Raw genomic sequence first — 20,382 nt, 5'->3', positions numbered from 1 at the left:
AACAGCGGCACAGCGGAGCCAAGTCAGGCCAAATAACTGGCCGAACCTTGCCAAACCACGCCTCCTCGCCAAACCAGCGTCTGGACTATGGCCATTGCCTGGCCAAAAACGTCACTTGGAGACATTGTTGCGGTGCACACACGTGCCTTTGGCGGTTTCGCCCCTTCCACACTTGTGAAACCTGGGCGCTTGAACCTTGAACTACTCTTTGCCTTCTTATGACCGGCAATACGTTCTGTGCGCTTGGTGTCGCGTCGCGTTTGCGCCTTTGCGAAAGCATTGGCGAAAGTAGCAGAAATGTTTGGGACCGGTGCTCTCCGTAATGATCCCCGTGGAACGTGAACAGTCGACCCTTCACTTGTCCAGAGTTCTGCAACATATTTTTACCCAACAAAAGCGAGCGCAATGACACGGAATGGGTGGTCCGCAAAACAAAACGTTCAGGAGCTCTGTCGAGTGCGTCTGCGCTGCGACGAATGCACCGGCCGTTCTTGAAACCTGTCCCCTAGTGTTATTTTAGTAGTACTGCAGCTGTGGCTGAATTCCACTACACAGATATTCCTGTTTATAATCGAATGCGGCACGTCTGCTAGGTGGGATCTAGCGCTCAACGAAGTCGAGGCTTACCTACTACACGGTTTTAGGATAGTCGATCTGTCCGCGTACTTGTCTTTCTGTTCAAACAACTATTGGAATCTCAAGTGAGAATGGCAGAATGTAGCAGAGATCCAAATCATGGACGATTGCGACGCATTCCATGTGTACAGGGTAAGTTCGTCTGTATAGTGCACAAAATATTTCTGCTGCTGGTAGCGTATTTGCATGCTTTTTTACCTGGACAAAATCTCTCGCTTCTAGACACTGCTTTATAGAACGGGTGTCATGCGGCGCACTTTCGATCGTGATCGAATTTCTCGGTCGTGATTGGCTCTTTTGAGCAAGCTGCGGGACGGAGCCGATCGCGGTCGAGAGTTTCAAACAGGATCGGGCTCGATCGCAATCGAGTGTGGCTGTGTGACATCAGTATTGCACATACTCAATTGCCGTATACCCTCAACTCTCGCTTCGTCTTCATATATAGTTGTCCGCTAATTTACGTAGGAATTCATACTTTTTGTGCGAACTGTTGTTTATCCATAACTGCCACGGAAATAGCACTTAAAACTTGAATTCAATACACTTGTAATTCTCTGCTCTTCACTGTTTGTCACTTCCACCCTGGGAGTACGGTCAGCATTGTTAGGTGCACCACTGAGACTGGCTGACTGCCGCGGTTTATTTATGGGCCATTCTTAATTAGCTGATCGTTTGCTTGCTTGCTTGCTTGATCATTTACGCGATGTTTATTCCCTTGTTTTCCTCTTCTTTTTTGACTATAGTCCCAATGCTGTTGCGTTGCCCTGTTACAATATTAATTGCATGCATATTCTGTGTTGAACCTGTTGCTGCTATGATCATTGTGTTTGTTTTTGTTTCAAGGTAATAGAAGCGAACTGACAAGCCTTGTACTGTATAACCGATAAGAAAGGCTAGAATTGTTCAACTGATCAAGCATTGACACTCAGTTCTAACTGCTGTTGGCATGGCTGTGCAATTCATTTCAAACATTTCTCTTAATGTCGAGCTTCCTGCTAGTCGGATGGCATGCTATGCAGGAGCCGTTTATAGCTGTATGTCAAATTTTTTTTTGCAAACTGTTGTTTATCCATAACTGCCATGGAAATAGCACTTAAAACTTGAATTCAATTCACTTGTAAATTTTAAATCTAGTAATTCATGTTGTGCAAAGGAAGAAACTTACAAATTGCATTTTTCTGTATGCAGGAGACGACCATGTTAGCTAGATGGGCATACATTTCCTTGAAATAAATTTTGGCCGCTGCTATGTGCCAACTGTTTAAATTCATTGCACAAGGAAAACAAGAGGAAGAAATTGAGAAAATTGGCTGTGTTTTACGCATGCTTCTGTGTTCATGCTGCAAAATCTAAATAAAATATAGCAAGCGAAACGCTTTCTGCAGTTAATTCTTCAGTCACTTAACACATCATCATGTCATTCAGTGCACATATAGCTTCAAGTTATTTGTAAATTCATACTGGAAAAAAAAGAAGACATCTGCATTATCGATTTTATTGGAGATGAAGAAAAGAAATCAATTACATCAGTAAATACAGTTATATTGAACCGTTATCACTGCTCATAGTTATTATCATAGGTTAGAAAACTCTGGAAAATGAAATGGTTAGGTAATTGGTTAGAAAATGTAAGAGTATCTAAAAAAATGCATTTCAAATATTGCTTATGCCAAAAATTGAAGGTGCTTGGAAATAGAACCACTTAATTTGGGGCTTAAGTAATAATTATAGTGGAATTAAGTACAGGAAGAGCTCCCACATTCAGATACTAAATTATTCCAGACATAATTTGCTCATTATTTGGAGCATGAGCATTCTTAATCAGAAGGGAACAATTTAGGTTTACGTTACTTTGTCAAGTACTGTACGAAGTGATCTGTGTGCTGTGACAAGCTAAAAGAGAAAAAAAAAATCCTTTTATGTCAGAAATAGTTATGCATTGAGGCTGTTATGAATGGAAGGTTCCTTTCACTATTACTCATTGCCTCATTATAAAAATGAGCCTTAGAGTTAAGAAGTGCTGATGGTTGGAGGAGTTTATCCATAAAAATGATTAAGCTGAAACAGTGGTTCCTGAAGTCAAGGATCAGATATCTTTGTGCCATTTGTCTTTATCGTACTCTCTTCAGAACTCTGTATGCTGTGCATTATTTGGCTCAAGAACATGTTAACTAGAAAGTTATTTCAAATACTTTTATGTTAGAGCATTTGCATGTGGTGGGAGCTAAATGTAGCATATTAAGAATGCAGTATTATGTGCAATCTATTTCATGGGGTCTCCCTAGAACATTCTTACTTGACGGGGTACTGACACACACTGCCCATGCTTTTTGTGCTTGAAAGGATGACGGCAAGAACAAAGGTTAGAAAACGAGTGAATTTAATGCTTAATAAGATGCTCGAAATGCCAGGTCTGGCATCATCAACATTATTGTGATGCGACAATGAGAAAAATTTGCGGATGTCATGTAGCAGTAAAGCTCGGGCACGATGCCATTGCCAGTAAAAATTAAAAAAAAAAGTGAGAGAGAGAGACAGCTGTGTGGTGCTTTTTCCAGCTGCACTCGTGTGTGGCAGCTGCATGTAGCAAAGGCAGAATCGGAATGAGCCAGTCTATTGTGACATCCTGAAGCATGCATCCACATTCTTGGTGCCAAAACTGAAACTATTTCATAGAAGAAGGAGCATTGCAGTAAATTATTTAGGGTACTGTGATGATTGCCAGTAGTTTTTGTACAGTTTTGAAGTCCAGGACCTTCATTTAATGAAAAAAAAAATGACTGAAAGCATGAGTGAGTACTTCTTTAATGGCCTTCGATTGTGGTGTTTGTTACTGGGTGCACTAGTAGGAGTTTTAGCATAGGCTAATGTATTTGGGAATCGCTCCAGATGCTGTGGTTACTTTCATAAGCACTCAATTCAAATTATTGTATCTGGCCTCTTGTTTCATCGTGGAACACCCTCTGTCTTCCTGTTACCATCCTCCTAGCTGCCATTGAACCTGAGTATAAATGATGTGGCCAGTTCCTTTCAGTGAGGGCACCTTCGAATCCTTTTCATTATCTCATTAGTAGTTTCTGGGAAGAAGTAAAGGTAATGTTTTTTTTATATTGGTATGACAATGCAGTGACTGGAATAGCTCTTAAAGCTCTATTGGCACTTCTGGGAACTACATGTGTTTCGCCAAATTAACATGGAGACAGTTAATGTTTTTGTAAATAATCAATTTAGTGATTGTATAGAGCATAGGAAGAACTATGGGCTTTTTAAACAAGTATGCAGCATGTGACATTCTTGCAGAAGAAGGTGGAACAGTAGAATCTTAAGTGTTGCATGTTGTGGGTGTTCACAATGGACCTGATGCAAGTGACCCGTACCCGTAAACGCTTAAACCCGTAAACGCTTCAGCGCAACATGTAGGGCCTGTAATGGCATTGCGTTGGTGCCACTGTGCTGCCTGTAAAGAGCGGTGCCAGTGAAATTGTATCATTTTCAGATTATGAGCACTGATAATTTTTTTTTCACTTTTTAATAATCGGAACATTTAGGATAAAATGCATACGCTGTGAATGAAAGCTTTCATGAGTTCAGCTAGCACGCTGTGATTCTAAAAAAAATTGGTTGGATAATTCAATCAAAAAGATAAACCTCGTCTAACCAACTTTTGTGATTGGGCAATATAGCATCTATTTTGCATATAAAACATAGGAAAATATACAGCTTAGCTATAGCTTACCTATACATAAATAAATATAGAACATCATGACAACGGCAACACCGAAAATTTGTTAATTCTCGCAAAGCCTGGGCGCATGGTGTTGAATGCCAAATTAAGAGTGTCAATCTGCAGTCGCTTTTGCAACCTAGACAGTGATTCATCAGATTAGAATGCCTTACCAGAGCAGAAATTCACATTTGTCGTGGAACCCATATTCTGTAAACTTCTGTTGTTGACTGTACGTACACATACTTTGGTACATCTCTGCTGTACTGAAACTCACTATTGCTAAATTACAAATTTTTTTTTTCGTGTTTAAATGATAAATATCTATGCTGTGTGGGCTGTTCAAGGTCTTTCATTTAGATTACTGGTATGAGTGGCTGGTCATGTACTGGAGGGATTGGCACTTGTTGCTAGTTTGAATCTGAAGAATACCACTTGTGTATCGATGGATGTGCCACCATTTTCAGCCCTCACACCACATTTAAGCCATGTTGGCTATATACTGCACGCAATCAGTTTAAGTTATGTTTAGTTCACAACTGGACCTCTGTGGAGCTGTAGGTTGGGTGTGGGCCGTAGTATGGAAACTATGGTGGTTTCTGCTGTTTACACATGGAGTCAGTGATGACAAAATTTTCTCCTTCTCCTATTACTTTCTTCTTTTTTTTTTGCTCCCTACAGGATGGTTGTCAATCCCTACAAGACACATTTTTGTCCTCTTGGGCTTTCTTGCCCTTGTGAATGTCTACACTCTCAGAGTGAGCCTAAGCGTGGCCATTGTGGCAATGGTGAAGCATCCTGCAGAAGAGGTGGTCACTGTAAATGGAACAAGCTTCATCAATTATACCCAGTGCCAACCAGATGATGATTATCATTTGACCACTTCTGATCCACCAGCAGGTACTGCTCAACACTGTCTGACATCAGTCTCTCTCTCTCTCTCTTTCTATCACCACTTCTTTTGCAGTGCAAGCAGATCTTGTTCTTAGTATACTTTTCCTGCAGTGAAGAAGACAGTGCCGAAAACAGGGCTAATATAATGTAAGGATTCCTTTAGCTTGATTCTATGTCTCTCTTGTAAACTGCTGCTCTTGACTGGCTGGTCCTAGTGACAACATATTCAAAGTACTTCTCAGACTACTGATGAAGTGTGGAAAAGAAAAAGATTGGAATAGAATCATTGCTTTATGCCGGTCTGTGAGTTTTCTGTTTTGAAAGATGGTTTCACTTTTGTGTGATGCAATGGCCAGTGCATTGCCTTTTTTTTAGCTGTGACTAGTCAAACCAAAACAGTATTTTCTTGAGCCACCATGACTGCATTGAAGGAAGTTTTTCTTTGTATTGTAGCTAAAGTTTGGTCTTATAAGCTTTTATGCATAAAAGAAGAAAGTACAAGAAAAATCTTGCAAGCAAGAAATTGGAAACATTTTCTTTTTAGGAAAGCTGCAATATTATTCCCTGTACATTACTTTAAGTTAGTCATTGTTAAACTGGGGTCTACATGGCCTCAGTGTTCCTCAAGAGAGTTCAACAGGATCCAGTGGGACCATTCCGGGGACTTGACGAGCGCTGTTTATCTTAAAGAGGGAGTGAAATGTTTGACGAGGCGTTTGCAGCAACCTACCTGTGGGAAGCCATGTCCTGAACTTTTTTTACGCCAAGCCAGAATAAATAAATAGAGTAGATAAGATAAGAGCACTTTGATTTTGGCCATCCATAATGGTAACTTCGTTCCTACTTTTGGCACGTAGCTTTACCTGTCCTATTGATTATGGTCTCTCGAGTGACATCTCAAACTAGAATGAAACACTGGCTGATGAAGGTATAATACTATGCAAGTTCTGTCCCTAAAAATGTCTGTTTACGTGCATCTTTGCTTTCTCTTTCCTTTCTTTCTTTTTTACTGATCCCCTTGGGAGTGACACTTCTAGAGTACTCTATCAATTGCTGAAAGTCGTCATTCATTTCCACTGCCTTCTGTGCCTGCTGAGCAGACTGTAGTGTTAACCACCGAGTGGTTAACAATGGCGATGGTTTATACATGACATGACTTTTGAGATCGTGCATGTACCCCCAAGATTGGAGGGCTAAACGCATGTGGGCCATTCAACATTTTCTGATACATAGAGGTGAGCTCAGTCAAGCTTGACAGCTGCATGTTGATTGCAGAGGCCGTGATCTCACTTCCTTGTCTGCATAGGAAACCTGTTGCTGGACAGTTTGGTCAGACATTGTAACGTACAGTGCTCAGTGCAATGCACTTACGTGCAAGAAATGGCACGAACACAGTTTATGCATTGTGGTTGTATGCTGCGTGACAGCATGTGTGATGGAGTCTGCCCAGCGAGAGGAACAGGTGGCTTAAACGGCCTTTTTCTCGTTGCATTCCTAATTGTTGCTTAGTAAAATCTGGTAGTAATGTGCACATGTGCCCTGATGGGGGCTATTGAATAAACTTATGTTAGGTCAAGTGATCTGCGACTGTCAAAATGTTCAGAGTCACTGCTTTACACACTATCTGTGCGGTTGACAAGGCTGTTTTTTTTTCCACTTTCCCCTTTATCAATGGCAGGGCAGCGTGGTGATCAGGCGGAGCGCTTTGACTGGGATGCCCAGGTGCAAGGCCTGGTGCTGGGATCCTTCTTCTACGGCTACATCTTGACAGTGCTGCCAGGAGGTGTGCTGGCTGAACAGTTTGGGCCGAAGTGGCTCATTGGCCTTGGTGTTGTCATCACCAGCCTGCTGTCCATGGTGCTCCCCGCAGCTGCACATGCCCACCACCTGATTGTGGTTGCCATCCGCATACTTCAGGGTCTGGCAGAGGTAAGCAGAGAGGCACACGCACACATACTTCTCTCTTGATTTTCAACCCCTTCAAACTCGCAGAGCATCTGAAACTGCATCTGCCCTTCCTCGCAGAAAAAAAAGTGGGGTTGTTTACAGTCAAGCCTCCCATTTTTGGACTTCACTCCCTTTGCAATGTCAATGACATCGGTGTGATGCCATGAATTTCACATTTTTGATAGCGAGCTTATTTTTGGCCAGCAAAACTTGCCAACCCATCGCAATCAGCAAAAGTAATCTATTGCGGACAAATCAAAGAAGTTTTTGGGCATGTAAGATCCTCTGGGCTGAAATTCTCCACCATAAGACAGCCTCACAGCCTGCAGGGTTATCTGACTGAGCCAGCTTCTGTACTCAGTTGGCTTAGTCAGAGGTTCGAATCCTCGCAAAGCTTTTTTTTTCTTCTAAATCTGAAGGTGGTAATGTTGAATTCACCTCCTTCAGTACTGAAACATCTCCAGGTTTGGAGTGGCGCCTGACACCGGCTGAAAAGCCGAGAACTAGTGGGGCTATACTAATCCAACTAGAAAGGCCCACTAAGCTTCAACAAAGACACTCCCTCACCAGAGCAGGAGTTGGCCTCCCCGCTGTAATATTTATTTATTTATTTATTTATTTGAACATACTATCAGCCCTTTACAGGGCCAAGATAGGAATGAGTACAATAACGTATTACATACTGTATACACCAACAAACACTAAACACACAGCAGTGCATATGATCAGGTATACACAAACAATATTAAGAACAATTCGTGACACTTAGTACATCAGCTTGTGGTACTTAGTACAGCACTATAGGGTAACAAAAACTGAAATCACCAGCAAACTAAGAAGAGTATTGTTGAAGTTGGGCCCGAAACTGCTCGCAGTCTCTCGCGCTTACCACTCTCTCCGGCAGTTTATTCCATTCTCTCGCAGTTTGCAAAAAGAAAGAATATTTAAAACAATCCTTAGAAAATCTACCTTCTTTCACGTACTTTGAATGTTTATTCCTCACTACCCGCGACGTTGTCTCGGTTATGTAGCGTTCCTTGTTTACCAGCACCATATGATTCATAATGCTGTAAAAGAGGCTCAGCCTTTTCTGTTTCCTTCGCATTTTAAGCAAAGGAATGTTTGCCTTTTCATAAAGTGGTGACACCGAGTCTTGTCTTCGATATTTGGAAAAAATGAAGCGCAAGGCACGCCGTTGCACACCTTCTAATTTTAGTGCGTTCTTTTGGTCGTAAGGATCCCATACTTCGCACGCATATTCCATTATAGGACGAACTAGCATTTTGTATACAATAAGCTTAGATTCTGCGGATGCTTGTTTGAAAGTCCGTCGAATAAATCCTAATCTTTGATTTGCCTTGCCTACTATATTGTCAATGTGGGTATTCCAACTCATATTTGCAGTCAAAGTTACGCCCAAGTACTTGTATTCGGTCACTCGTGTTAGTGGGGTACCCAATAGGGAGTAGTTGAACTGTAAGGGGGCGTGTTTGTGCGATATTGTCATGCATACAGTTTTATCCAAGTTCAGTGACATTTGCCATTTTCTACACCATTCATGTATTTGATCTAAGTAAGAATTAAGTTTAAATTGGTCAGCTGCGGAGGTTACTTCAGTGAAAATAACGCAATCATCTGCAAATAATTTGACTTGAATCGATGGGTCTGCTATCAGGTCATTGATAAATATTAGGAATAGCAGGGGTCCCAGCACAGAGCCCTGCGGCACTCCGGAGACGACCTCACATATTGTAGACTGGCTTTCTTTAACACTAACGAACTGTCGGCGATTCATTAGAAAAGCTTCGATCCATTGGACGACTTTGCAGTTACCTAACACGACTCTTAACTTCAATAATAATTTCGTGTGACTAACCGTATCGAATGCCTTTCTAAAGTCTAGATAAATGATATCTACTTGGCCTCTTCGATCTAGCACTTCACAGATGAAATGCACTGTTTCCACAAGTTGGGTCACTGTCGAGAGGCCGCTACGAAAACCATGCTGAGACTCACTGAAGAAATTTTTGCTCGTCAGAAATTCTCTGATGTGTTTGGAGACAACGTGTTCAAGAATCTTACATGGCGTTGACGTTAGTGCAATAGGTCTGTAGTTGGAAACACATTTAAGATCTCCGCCTTTTGGTATTGGGATTATCTTACTTAATTTCCAATCGTCAGGTAGGGCCCCCGACGACAATGATTTTTGAAAGATAACTAAGAGGTATTTGGCCACTACTATATTTAGCCACTACCTCCCTGATGATTCCTGCAATTAACCCATGGCCCTCAGTCCCCAGCAGCTGCGGAGCACCTGACAAGGCGGTGGTCAGACCTGTAACGCAGCAGAGGGTGCTAAGAATCTCTGGACCCAGACAGGCCGCCAATGGAAACTGACCCTTGCTACCTTTAACACGCAAACTCTTTCAAGTGAGGCTAACTTAGCTGGATTCCTTGATGAACTCTCAGGCATTGTTTGGTGTATCATTGGCCTTAGTGAGGTTAGAACTGGTGAGGCTTATACAGTGCTGACTAACGGCCACATCCTCTGCTGTAGAGGACTCCCAGATAGGAAGTTATATGGAGTAAAATTCCTAATACATAAGGACATAGTGGGCAACATTGACGAATTCTACAGCATTAATGAGAGGGTAGCAGCAGTCGTAATAAAGCTGAATAGGAGGTATAGATTAAAGGTGGTACAAGCCTATGCATCTACCTCCAGTCATGATGATGATGAAGTAGATCAGTTCTATGAATATGTAGAATTAGCCATGAGAAAAGTTCAAACTCAGCATACTGTAGTAATGGGCGACTTCAATGCAAAAGTGGGGAAATTGCAGGCTGGTGAACAAGCAATTGGCAACTACGGCATCGGTTCTAGAAACACTAGAGGAGAGATGTTGGTAGAAATTGCGAAAAGGAATAAGCTACAAATAATGCACACTTCTTCAGAAAGCGTAGCAACAGAAAGTGGACCTGGAAAAGCCCTAATGGTAAAACAAAAAATGAAATTGATTTCATACTTTCTGCTGATCCCAGCATAGTGCAATATGTAGAAGTGTTAGGTAGGGTAAAGTGCAGGGATTATAGGTTAGTGAGGGCTAGGATTCACCTCAATTTTAAGAGAGAAATAGTAAAATTGGTCAAGAAGAAACAGGCTAACCTAGACGCAGTACGGGTAAAAGCAGACCAGTTTAGGCTGGTACTTGCAAACAAATATGCAGCCTTAGAACAGCAAGTTGTAGATGACATAGAGATAATGAATGAGACCATAACTAGGCTGGCTTTAGAAGCAGCACTTGAAGTGGGAGGCAATGCACCAAGGCAATCAGTAGGTAAGCTCTCCCAAGCAACGAAGGACCTAATAAAGAAACGTCAGAGAATGAAACAGTCCAACTCAAGAGACCAGATAGGATTTGTGGAACTGTCAAAACTGATCATCAAGGAGAAAATAAAGGATATTTGAAATTGTAATGTAAGAAAGACTGAGGAAGCACTAATAAATGGATGCAGCTTGAAATCAGTAAGAAGACAACTCGGCATAGGACAAGCCAAGATGTATGCACTGAAAGATAAGCAGGGTAATATCATCAGCAATTTCAGAGATAAATTAAAAGCAGTGAAATAATTCTGTACTGTCCTATACGATACCCAAAGCAGCCAGGATACCTCCATTGAAAGTAGTAATGAACAGGTTACAGAGGCTCCTTCTATAACTTGCGAGGAAGTTAGAAGGGCCTTAAAGGCGGCAGGAGAAGATGGAATAACAGTCAATTTAATCAAAAATGCAGGAGACATCATGCTAGAAAAAGTAGTGGCTCTCTATACGAAGTGTCTATCGACTCTAAGGGTCCCAGAAAACTGGAAGAATGCAAAAATTTTACTAATCCACAAAAAGGGAGATGTTAAAGAATTGAAAAATTATAGGCCCATTAGCTTAATCCCAGTATTATATAAAATATTCATCAAGATAATTTCCAATAGAATAAGGGCAACACTGGACTTTAGTCAACCAAGGGAACTGGCTGGCTTTGGGAAAGGATACTGTACCGTGGATAACATCCATGTGATTAATCAGGTAATCGAGAAATCCGCAGAGTACAATCAGCCTCTCTACATGGCTTTCATAGATTACAAAAAGGCATTTGATCCAGTAGAGATACTAGCAGTCATAGAGGCCTTATGTAATCAAGGAGTATAGTCCGCTTACATAAATATCTTGGAACATATCTACAGAGATTCCACAGCTACCCTAATTATCCACAAGGAAAGTAGGAAGATATCTATAAAGAAAGGGGTCAGACAAGGAGACACAATCTCTCCAATGCTATTCACTGCATGCTTGGAAGAAGTATTCAAGCTATTAAATTGGGGCGGCTTAGGAGTAAGGATCAACAGCGAATATCTCTGCAACCTTCGGTTTGCAGATGATATTGTCCTGTTTAGTAACAATGGGGACAAGTTAGAACAAATGATTGAGAACCTTAACAGAGAGAGTTTAAGAGTGGGGTTGAAGATTAATGTGCAGAAAACAAAGATAATGATCAATAGCCTGGCAAGGGAACAAGATCTCAGGATCTCCTGTCAGCCTCTAGAATCTGCGAAGGAATACGTTTACCTAGGTAAGCTCACAGGGGACCCTGATCATGAGAAGGGAATTTACAGGAGAACAAAATTGCGTTGGAGTGCATACGGCCGACATACGACATACTCAGATCCTTACTGGAAGCTTACCATTATCACTAAAAAGAAAGGTGTACAATCAGTGCATTCTACCGGTGCTCGCATATGAGGCAGAAACTTGGAGACTGGCAAAGAAGCTCGAAAACAAGTTAGGGACCGCACAAAGAGTGATGGAGCGGAGAATGATAGGCGTATCGTTAAGAAGACAGGAAGAGAATGGTGTGGATCAGAGAGCAAACGGGGATAACCAATATTCTAATTGACATTAAGAGAAAGAAATGGAGCTGGGAAGGGCATTTAATGCGTAGATTAGATAACCGGTGGACCATTAGGGTTACAGAATGGGTGCCAAGAGAAGGGAAACGCAGTTGAGGACGGCAAAAGACTAGGCGGGGTGATGAAATTAAGAAATTTGCAGGCGCAAGTTGGAATTGATCAGCACAGCACAGGGGTAATTGGAAATCGGAGGGAGATGCCTTCTTCCTGCAGTGGACTTTCTATAGGTTGATGGTGATGATGACCTTTTATACTGAGCATTTAAATATTTCATAATGCAATGTAATCATTATCCATTGATAAAAACATTAACTAGTTCCAAGTAGTCGGTTTCACTGTACATGACGTCACGAGAAGCTGGTGTGTGAATATACCAACGACTACATTGTAACATGTCTTCTTTGTTTCCATCTTTGCTGGCTTGCCCGTCCTCCACTTATGGCATGGTAATACTAAACTATTTGGTATTCCATGCACGAAATTTATGCTTCTGGCTTATAGCTTAATGTTTCATTGTAGTGTTAAGGAGGGCTTCACTCATGAGCTAGGCTAATCTATGAGTAAATGACAGGTAATATGCTGTCCAAACCAGACAGATATTCACAGGAAGAGGGAGACTAAGGCTGGAGGCAACGATTTGACAAGGGAACTTTTCTCCGTCAGTGAGTGTCAGAAAGACAGGTTCCTTAGTCAAAATGTTGTCTCTTGTCTGCGACATCTCTTGATCAACCACTAGTGATCAGGTATAATGTACTGGTAATAGCACTATACAGCGCATTATGAGAGGTATTGCTAATGTGACTGGTATGTATTTTATTGCAGGTAATGTGCTGACAATATGCAGGTAGTACATACATACTGGACAAGTTGCCTAAAGAACAGTCAGTTTTGGCAAAGGAAATGCTCAGCTGGGATTGCTAACAAAAGTAGCCAGGAAACAGGGCTGAGCAGGGTAATAGTCATTTCATGTGACAGGCGTGTATATTGCGATGCAGGGGGTTGTGTTCCCTGCCATGCACACCATGATTGCATTATGGACGCCGATCACTTCTCGGAGCCGTGTCATCTCGATCGTGCAGTCTGGCTCTGATGTTGGTGCTGTGGTTGCCATGATGGCATCTGGTGTTCTAGCTGAATCAACATTTCTTGGTGGCTGGCCATCTATCTTTTATATCTTTGGTGAGTACTGCGTAGTCTACTTTCAGGATAAACATTTATAAGTGTTGTGTATGCATCATACAGCATGTAAGGCATGTAAAAGGGCACTTCTGGTAGTGTTTCTTGGCTTTTTATGGTTCTTCATTTTGAGTTGAAGAGAGAGAAGTAAACATTGTCCCAAAGGTCATTGCATGCTCTTAACAGCAAATGATCGTCTTTGTACAAGGTTTGGTCACACTTTTATGTTCATGATCTGTTTTTCGTCCACTTTGCTCTATCGTTTACCTATTTAATCCTAATTTTGATTCCTAGCTTTTAGATAATCTTGAATGCTATCTCGCTACCTTTTCTTGAACTCTCCTTTTCTCTGCCTGCCACTGGAATCTGCCTTTTGAAAGCCTGTTACCGATGTAGTCCTTGTTTCTTCCCATTATGATGCCAAACTACATCTCCATCTTCAAATTTGACTGCAATGTTTGCTACCCTGACGATTCATAGGTTGTGGCTGCTACAAACTTTTTTCCCATCACTCTGCATAATAATTTTAGCATGCTCACACCTGATAGAGGTTTTTCAACAGTGGACATTATAGAAATAATTTTGGGCCACATTTCATGCAATACTGCTGGTCTTTTTCTGTGTTGTGTATCACTGTTTTCTATATTTGGCCTCACAGCTTGAAATGTGTTTTTGTGTTGTGAAGAAGCTCTGAAAATGCCATTGCATTAATCGTTGGTGACATAGTGGTCGGATTGCAGTCAGCATAAAAGTATGTTTTCTTTTTGACTTTGCTTGTCTCTGTTTTACGTAGTGTTAAAACTTGGCTATACAAGCTTGTCTCACCTGTACACTGTTGTCTGTGTGCCTTATACATGTAACTGCTTTTTGTGTATGTGTAGTACAGTAGACTCCTGTAATGACAAAGTCAAAGGGACCTTTAAAGTATGGTCATCCCATCTGAAGTTTATCTGAACAGAAGGGATCTGAAAACTCAAAATGCATTACTTTTGGTGCATCCAGAAATATTATATCGGATTTGTGTGTTTCAAAGCCTTGCATACCATAATGCACCTTTAAGCTATAGAGTAATTGTTCCATCTTAACAAAAAACTGCATGAAAAAGACGTGAATGCACAGTTTTTTGTTAAGATGGAACCACAACAACTCACCCAGCTCTCAATTTTAATGAGTAATTGTTGCTTGCTGGCACTATGCAAAACCTGTGTGCCATCACGAAAAGTGACATTTCACCTAGCTTGCTAAAATGTTGTTCAGTGTCATTGCCTATGTTAAAAAAAACGAACCTCAGGATTCAGGGCATTATCATCTGCATCTTGTGTGAGCACCATTGGGCGGTGTCCTCACCACAATAATCAACCTGCAGAGCCACATTGAGGCCTTCCGCAATTATTGTTTCTATACTGTTAGCCCTGCAGGTTTCCACTTCATCGACCACACTGGTGCAGATGTCTGTGTCCCCGAAAACACCGTTTGCTTATTACATTGCTAGCCGAGTTTCCTCCTCCAAGTCAGGCAATCAGGGCCTCTCAATACGCCAAGCACCAAGCGGCAGTGGCGGCTTCGGAAGTTCGGCTTAACCGAATCAATGGTTCGTGTTCAGTGGTCTCCCTTTGCATTGGGCCTGTGGATAAAGAAAAGCCAGACAGATGCTGGTGCCTGGAGTCCACAAATGATATATTTAGCCGAGCCCGCTCAATCAGGCAAGAAGCCTGATTCTGCTGATTCCACTGCTCACGCACCGTCAGCCTGCTGGGCGTGCTGTTGTCGTTTTTTGTGACTGAACCATCGTGGTACGTAGTAGCGCACTTCAGGCCTATGGGAAACCAGCCAAATGCTCACGCACCCCTCTCTGCAGTGTGCTTAGACAAAATCTCTCAACCGCATCAGATAGACTGGACAACAAGCTTTGTTGTAAGAGAGAGGCTTAAGACACTGGTCTAGACCGTCCTCAGTGCAGAAATAATGTTTTGAACACATTGTCGCACTTCTTGAGGAGATGTGGGCTGAGTTATAGACATTGAGAATCGTCTTGCGTTATAGCACATTCATGTGCAGATATTTTCTTTTTTTTTTTGCTCATGCCTCCTTCTACAATATTTAATGCCCTTTACTCCGTTATCCAAGTGCCGGGTAGCCAGCCGTCTGCACACTGGCTAACCTCCCTATTGTTGCTCCTCCTCCTCACACGCTGTTTCTCATATCCAAAAATTCAGCTTAACCGGGTTCACCTTAACGGGAGTCCACTATATTTTAGCATGAAATGCTGCTTATTACAGATGCAATGCATATATAATTTCTTTGAAAATTATAGCTTTTAAAATAAAAGGTAAGTCACGCTGGCAGGATAAGCTCATAGTACAAGTTAAACACAAACTAGCACACTGGTGTGCAAATACTGCATACAGCAATAAAACAGTTGAAGACTTCTACTGAAACAACTGTTGGCTAGATAAATTACGTGCACGAACTTGTGTGTTTATATATATATTTTTTCAGTTTGTGTGCATTCTTTATTCATTAGGCATCATTAGGAGAGTGAGGACATGCTAATTTGTTACAAACAAGGAAATTGCAGGCTTTGATAAAACTTTGAAAGGCTACCAGCACTTGCCTTTATAATGTGCTGGCTGACTGTTAATGCAGGATTTTCCTGAAGTTTAAGGACTTTTGATCTAAACCCATAAGGTTTTTCAGAAGACAGTGGCATGCAGAACTGTGCAATGGTAGAGTACCTCAGCTCCGAATATCACATCTGTGTGACATGCCTGAGCTCTGATAGGCAAGTTCACTATTGCTGCAGGAGTGAAAGAATGTTTTTCTTTTTAGTTTGCAGGCTTCCCGTATGCACAATGTACTATATTAGTGAGGTGATCACGACTAAGCATTCTTGATCACTTTCAAGAGCCAGTTAATTATATTGATTGAAAATTCTGTCTCATCACATTTCTTGCGTTTTCGGAATCATGAAAAGGGTACAGCTACTGAACGGATTGAGAACTTTGAATTCTTCAGTGTGTTTTGTCAAGTTTACAGAATGTGGACGCCTTGTGAGAACTCTCTAAAGGAATATCAGACATGCATACATCAACTATTTTATGTCTAGCGTACTTAGAAAGCAGCTATCCAGCCACTTGAAACATATATGCCTGGTGTGCAACATTGTGATAAACAATGAAAGGGAACATGCTACATAACAACAACGAGAGCAAACACCCAGCCTTCCAACTCATTTTTCTAAACCATGTTACAATAGTATTCAGAACTGTTTCGAGATGTATGCAACATATTTCAAATATTTTCATCTGTGTTCTTGCATTTCATGCACTACCTTGGCATGCACAATTGTGCTCATGGTACCTGAAAGGGATACACACAGAGAGGTTACTCATTGAAGACACTCAAACATGACTGAGGCTTCTTAAAGGGGCACTAAAGGCACAGATTGAATTAACTTTAATTGTATGGTTACCCCTTTGTAAACCTTGCAATGTTTCTTTTATGCAGAGAGATCACTCACAAAGGAAAATCTGATTGTAGAGGTTCAATTCTTCCGTGATACAAATTGCCTGTGATGAACAGGGTATCTCACGTAGATGCGGTGATGATTTCAAAGGTCATGCTTTGCTGTTGTGCCAATGCCTGCTTTGAATCAGAGGCCAACACATAGAAGGCGCCACGTTCCCGTGCAAAGCACCATCAGAGCAGTGTGAGCAATCCAAGTGAGTTATTATACTGAAAAATGTACTTGGAACAGGACAAACTACATATTCTTTAAAGGGCCCCTCACCAGGTCTGTCCATTTTGAGCTGGCAAGTTCAGAGCATATATTGCGCGATAATGATCGTGTCTGCAAAGTATTACATCGCTACGTGCCGCGGAAAGATCTGAAATTTCAAACCGAACGCCGTTTTTCCTTCTCCTTGCGGCCGCCGCGCTCCAAGCCGGATGGTGACGTAGTTGTGCCCCTGCGCCTGCGTAGTTGTGCCCGCAGTGTGACGCCCCTCGTGGTGGCACGTGACTTTGAGAATTATTCAAGACTACATCTGTTATCTGTGCGATTTGTTGCTTGAATTGACAAATTGAAGTTTAGAGAAATAATAAAACACACAAACGGAATGTCTGCATGTTTTTTGTTTTACTTCGCACCGAAGCAAGAGAGATGTACTTCCGCTTCGTCTGCTTGTTCCCACGGTCGTGCGGTCACGTGTGCAGGTACCGAAACTATGCCATTTTCTACCGTGTTCTAGCGCGTGATCATGACCTACGATCTGCTTGTTCTGCCTCAGTATTCGTGTAGCACTGAATTATACCACTAGTCAGGTTTCCTTGTGCACAGCATGCAAAATTGTGCACTGCGCGAACGAGGCAACAGCTCGCATGTGACGCTGTCGGTGGAAGTGTGTAGCGCCGAAAAAAAAAAAAAAAAAAAAAAAACTAGGAGGAAAAAAAAAATGAAGGCGGGCCTGTGACGTGTCCGGCACGCGATCCTCGAGGTCCGGTATGGGAGAACGCAGGGAAGGAATTTCGCTCGCGTAGGCTAGACGGGGCGAGTGGAGAGAGCGTCTTGCTTGGCAGTGGAGTCTGCCTGCTGAAATCATGGGTTCGCAGCACTGAAATATTTCTATCTCGGCTATTAATGAGCTGATTTGAAAATTTTTTGTGGCAGAATGCTCCCTAGAGGACACGTAACAACTTCCAGCGTATAACCAAAATTTGCCATGGGGCCTGGTGAGGGGCCCTTTAACATTGAAATGTAATGTAATTGGTTATTTCATGTTGTCTGTGGTTGGGAGGGGCGGGGGGCTGCTATTTACTTATTGTAAATGGGACACATTGTGCCATAGGATCAAGTACCGCACTTTCACAGCGGTTGCACCTGTTCTGTCCCACACTACATCATTCTGCTCGCTTGCGAGCGCTCTCTTCTTAGTAAGAAATGGCACTTTGGACATCTTGCACCACCACTCAAGCACTTTAGCTTGACTTAATATTTGCCTTCAACAGCAGACGCAAGCAAGGGCTATGTGACTGCTCTTGAGGAACAGTGGTTGAAGTGCTCGCATTCGATTAGAACACGAAAGTCGGTTACTCAAGACGAAACCGTGCTTGTCTTGCATCTGCTGTATGTGGACCTTTATGGAGACAGCTTCTTGAATGTTGCTACGGTATCCTCTCGCTCATCAGAACACCGACACATACTCGCTCTGTAATGATTTCACAAGCGTGAGGCAGAGCGTTAGTGAATGACAAAGGATGTTAGTGGATGTAAGAATGTTAGCGAGTGCTGGCGAGTTTGAGCGGACGCATATAAGAACAGGAGTGGATGTCAACGTCAGTGCAAACAAAAGTCGCTGATAGGGATTTTTGTGTGGGCGTGAGTGTGAGCGTGAGTGACAGTCGGCAAGTATGAGTGGACATGAGTATGTACTTCAGTCAGTGCCAGTGAGTAGGAGTGTAGGGGAGTATGAGCGTAAGTGGGTGCCGGTAAGTGTGAATGGTAGGGGCTATAAATGCGAGTGAGTGTTGGTGAGCTTGAGCAGAAACGTGGAAGAGTGCAGGCAAGTGTTAGTGCACATAAGTGCAAGGGAATGCATAGCTCGCGAAAAATATTGGTGGGTGAGTATGAATGAGTGCCTACTTGTCCTGCAGACCTATGCTCTAGACTCTTGAGAGCACACGTGGGCACATGCTAAAAATCATTTGGGCAACATGTGGACTTTGCATCCATGCATAACACTCTGGAGATGACTCGTTCTCACATCTTGGCACTAAGGCATGTACAGCTGAGAAATTATTAAGAATGGTGTTTAGGAAGTTACAGAGCAGGTAATAAGGCATGTACAGCCGAGAAATTATTAAGAACGGTGTTTAGGAAGTTACAGGGCAGGTAATTTGGTGCATAGTTGCACTGCAATATTCTGTGTTGAACCTATGCACTACATGCGCCCTGCGCTGTTTGTTTCAGGCTTTGCAGGTATTATCTGGTTTATAGCCTGGTGTTTACTGGCATTTGACACACCTAGCCAGCACCCCAGAATCTCAAGAGAAGAACTGGAGTTCATTATTGCCAACCAGGGAAATGAACAGGCGCAGCTGGTTTGTAATTCCATTCATGGTGCCTATTTCCTTTCCTTATCTTTCTGGGGTGGTTTTGTGTGCAGAGGGCATGTCTCTCGTTATTCATGATTGAAACGAAAATTTTCAGTTCTTATGTTACTGTTAGCAGTACCCCAAGTAAAACAAGAAATTGCAGCCTTTGCAGAACGTTTCAGTACAACAATTTTAGGGAAGCATCTATCATGACATGGAGCTTCCCATGGGCACATGAAGGTCAACTTCAAAAAAATTGCGAACCACATAAAATGTCTACTTTCAGATCACGTAGGTGTAGGGCAGGCTCCGTGCAAGATATTAATGTGAGTGGATTAGTCACAAAAAGGTAGACATTTTTTATAGCAAAACAATAAAAAAATCCAGGAGGAGGGACGCAGTCACAGTGCGGCATGTGAAATAGCTTTTGTGTGCTGCAGGTGGTGTGTGGGCACTAGGTTACAGAAACGACGTTACAAAATGCACAAGCTACATTTATACATGATTACAAAGCTTGCATGCCTAACCTATGTTGCAATGTAAGGAACTTTATTGTCACACTTGCGGGTGTGCTATGTAAAGAGAATGGACGCGAGACACCACATGCAAATAAACTATCAAAACTTATATTGCAAAGGAATAGTAGTCCGAATACAGGCAAGAAATATGAGATAACAACAAATAAACATTTCACAGAAAACCGAACATCTAATACCTAATGTGGCATAACAGCAGGACAGAGTGCATTAAAAAAACAGTATGAGAATTTAGCAGCTGGCTCACAGTTTAACCGTCCATCATCTGACATAGTGTGGCAACGTCGGTTTGCCAGTGGAGTTTTGTTCTGTAGCTCCTGTGAACATAGAGGCTTGGTTGATCATAACTATCGGCGGTGGCAGCGACTGGCAGAGTTGGCGATGACGGCACCTGGCCTTGCACAAAGTTGCAGG

At 42.2% G+C, this 20,382-nt stretch overlaps 1 protein-coding gene across 4 annotated transcripts in view; it reads left to right on the top strand.

Annotated features, from left to right (window-relative positions):
- The first annotated feature begins 45 nt into the window (after positions 1-45).
- Positions 46-20,382, top strand: part of LOC126536454 (sialin-like) — a 39,065-nt gene continuing 18,728 nt past the window's right edge. For 2 of the 4 annotated variants that reach the window (XR_008613709.2, XM_055074019.2), the window contains exons 1-4: positions 4,699-5,260; positions 6,933-7,183; positions 13,159-13,342; positions 19,308-19,438. Coding sequence is in view for 3 of the 4 variants with exons in the window: in XM_055074019.2 (XP_054929994.1) it covers positions 4,885-5,260; positions 6,933-7,183; positions 13,159-13,342; positions 19,308-19,438 (942 nt within the window). In the remaining variant the exon portion in view is untranslated. Of the gene's footprint in view, positions 769-1,824; positions 5,261-6,932; positions 7,184-13,158; positions 13,343-19,307; positions 19,439-20,382 lie in introns of those variants that run through there. The other 2 variants (XM_055074018.2, XM_050183415.3) reach the window with 2 other exon arrangements.

This window comes from Dermacentor andersoni, chromosome 4 (assembly GCF_023375885.2).
Source record: "Dermacentor andersoni chromosome 4, qqDerAnde1_hic_scaffold, whole genome shotgun sequence".
NCBI lineage: Eukaryota > Metazoa > Arthropoda > Arachnida > Ixodida > Ixodidae > Dermacentor > Dermacentor andersoni.
This window is presented reverse-complemented; position numbering and strand designations above follow the sequence as displayed.